Source organism: Chelonoidis abingdonii, chromosome 2, assembly GCF_003597395.2.
Source record: "Chelonoidis abingdonii isolate Lonesome George chromosome 2, CheloAbing_2.0, whole genome shotgun sequence".
In the NCBI taxonomy this organism is placed as follows: domain Eukaryota; kingdom Metazoa; phylum Chordata; order Testudines; family Testudinidae; genus Chelonoidis; species Chelonoidis abingdonii.
The window spans coordinates 97027956-97031303 of NC_133770.1; the positions used below are offsets into that span (position 1 = coordinate 97027956).

Sequence of the window (3348 nt, forward strand, 5' to 3'; positions counted from 1 at the left end):
CAGGCATGACTGAATCTCCATTAGACAAAACTTAAAGAAGAAAATGAACTGGAGTCATTCCCATTTTTGCCCAGGCGACCCCGGTCAACCTCACCGAGGCCAGCCAGGAGCACCCATGGGACGACAATGATGGATACCAGTCTTACTGTACTGTCTGCCATCCGCAAGGCAAGGCAAGGGGATGCTGCTGTGTAGTGCTGCAGCACCGCGTCTGCCAGCAGCATCCAGTAGACATAAGGTGACATTGAAAAAAGGCAAGAAACTATTTTTTTCTCCTTGTTTTCACGGAGTGGGGGGGCGGGACATATACCCTGAACCACCCGCGACAATGTTTTTGACCCTTCAGGCTTTGGGAGCTCAGCCCAGAATTCAAATGGTTTTTGGGGAGTGTGGGAACTGTGGGATAGCTACAGTCGTCAGTTGCCCCACCCTCTGTGAGCGTCCATTTGACTCTTTGGCTTTCTGGTATGCTTGTCTCAGCTCCTTAAGTTTCACGCAGCACTGTGTTGAGTCCCTGTTGTGGCCTCTGTCCACCATAGCCTTGGAGATTTTTTCAAATGTTTTGGCATTTCGTCTTTTGGAATAGAGTTCTGATAGAACAGATTCATCTCCCCATACAGAGATCAGATTCAGTAACTCCTGTAAGATCCATGCTGGAACTCTTTTTTGATTCTGGGACTGTATGGTCACCTGTGCTGATCAGCGCTCCACACTGGGCAAACAGGAAATAAAATTCAGAAGTTTGCGGGACTTTTCCTGTTTACCTGGCCAGTGCATCCGAGTTCAGACTGCTGTCCAGAACGGTCACAATGGTGCAATGTCGGATAGTTCCCGGAGGCCAATACCATCGAATTGCAGCCACACTAACCCTAATTCGAAATGACAATGTCGATTTCAGTGCTACTCCCCACATTGGGGAGGAGTACAGAAATCGATTTTAAGAGCCATTTATATCGAAGTAAAGGGCTTCGTCGTGTGGACGGGTGCAGGGTTAATTCAATTTAATGCTGCCAAATTCGAGATAAACTCGTAGTGTAAACCAGGCCTGAGTGTGTCAGGGAGACAAAGGAAGCTTAGGGCAGGAGAGATGAACAAAGGGTCAGGCTTTTGAGGGAGAGGGGATTTCTTTAATTAAAGAATCAGCCAATGAAGAAGGGAGCTGTCTGCAAGACGGAGAAAGAAAGTGAGAGAGAGAGATTCCATGATTCAATAATTAATTGACATTTGTAAAGTGCTATAGGGTATTCCTTAGATGAAAAAGAGGCCAATTTTATAGCATATTTTGGTTTGTGTGGAGAGCTCCTGAAGAGAGCCAGTCTTAAACTAACTTTATCAAGAATATAGTGCTGTTAATTACCAGGCTCAATCCACAGGTTTGCCCTTAATCCACCCTGACATACTAAAGATATGAAGCAGAACTCACCCTGTACCAGTACTGTAGAAGGATGTGGGTTTTATCATTGCATACAACTAAAGTGCATACCTCTGGAATTCACATTCAAAGGAACAGGCTATTTTTTTATTTTTGGAATATGGTGGGATCTCCAACCTGTAAGAGGACAGTGGTTGGGGATTTCAAGTGTGAGGCACAGTCAAGGTTACTGTTGGACCCCTACCTGAAAACTTGGTTAGTTTCTAGTATTTCTTTAACTCTCTCTCTCACACACACACCTGGTCTGCACGCAGTTATTGTAGCAGTTTAACTATATTTAAATTTAACTGATTTTGGGGTGTAGACAAGCTCTTAGGCACTGACTTGGTGAAGTATATAAGCATATGGTCATAAGTGTCTTACTGAAGTTACTCTGTTTGCTTGATAAATTGCTGGCAGTGTAGGAATTCACAGAGGTAGATCTTGAAAGAGGAAGCCTCTACCTTGGCCTCTTGCACTAGTGGAGCTCACGCAGTTTTAAAGTTAATGCTGGCACAAGGTGCTCAGCAACCTTGCCCCATTAATAATGTGTAAGAGGACAGTATGAAGGAACGAAAAAAAGAGAGGGAGGACATTCTACAAAGAACTTTGCAACTGCAGCTGGATTTTAATCCGACGTCAGGAACATTATTTTGGCATAGTGCGAAGAAGTGTAGTGAAAACTCATGTTAATACTACACTGTGACCAGGGATGAAGGCTGTAAGGACAAATTCTCAGATACATCGCTGCAATATTTTCCATGCTCCCAAAGACGACATTTGTTTGTTGCATAATTCACACAGCACATTCAGTTTTACTCACCAAAGCGATTTCCTTGTGAAATTTGGCTTCAAGGCTGGATATATTTTTGAAAGTGTTCACGTAGAAGCCAACTCGTCTGAGAGAAGATGACAGAGAGAAAGGAAAAAAGAAGGGTGAAGAGAGAGGGGAGAAAATGAACTGTTCATTTCTTTCAAACAACAAGCAACATTCTTTATTGTGTCCTGACCATTCTGAAGAAAGCAAACAATTGAGCGGAATATTAAACAAAAAATTGTATCTTGATTCACTGATCATGTAACAATTCCTGAAGCAGTGCAGCTGGGGGCCAGATTCTGCCACCCTTGTTCATGCTGAGGGTTATTTTCTTCCCCACATGGTCCCATTTACGTCAGTGGAAATACTTAGGGAGTAAATTAATACGCAGTGTGAATAAGGGGAGCAGAATCTGTCCTGTAGGCATCATTACTGAAGTTAATGTAATCAATGTCCAATATACAATGATAATTATGTATTATACATAAGCTCCTACCATGTTAGTACAGAATCATTATTATTATATATTTATAGTAGAGTAGCCTCTACAGAGCTCCAATGGGAACAGGCCCCACTGTGCTAGGCACTGTACAAATACATAGTAAGAGCCTTCGGGCATGAGAGAGAAGAACAAAAGGGACAGGCTTTTGGAATTTAGGGTATGTCTACACTATGGGATTATTCCGATTATCCCGTAGCTATCCCATAGTCCCCGCAGTCTCCCCTGCCCATTGGAATTCTGGGTTGAGATCACAATGCCTGATGGGGCAAAAACAGTGTCGAGGGTGATTCTGGGTAAATGTCGTCACTCAATCCTCCCTCCATGAAAGCAATGGCAGACAATCATTTTGCGCCCTTTTCCCTAGGATTTCTGCTCCCAAAGACGACATTGTTTTGTTGCATAATTTCACACAGCCATTCAGTTTTACTCACCCAAAGCGATTTCCTTGTGAAATTGGCTTCAGGCTGGATATATTTTTGAAAGTGTTCACGTAGAAGCCAACTCGTCTGAGAGAAGATGACAGAGAGAAAGGAAAAAGAAGGGTGAAGAGGAGAGGGGAGAAAATGAACTGTTCATTTCTTTCAAACAACAAGCAACATTCTTTATTGTGTCTGACAT

At 43.1% G+C, this 3348-nt stretch overlaps 1 protein-coding gene across 2 annotated transcripts in view; it reads right to left on the bottom strand.

Annotated features, from left to right (window-relative positions):
- Nucleotides 1-3348, bottom strand: part of AMPH (amphiphysin) — a 212692-nt gene that overhangs the window by 77481 nt on the left and 131863 nt on the right. For both annotated transcript variants that reach the window (XM_075062593.1, XM_075062592.1), the window contains exon 8: nt 2235-2310. In XM_075062593.1, coding sequence (XP_074918694.1) covers nt 2235-2310 — 76 coding nt within the window. The remainder of the gene's footprint in view (nt 1-2234; nt 2311-3348) is intronic.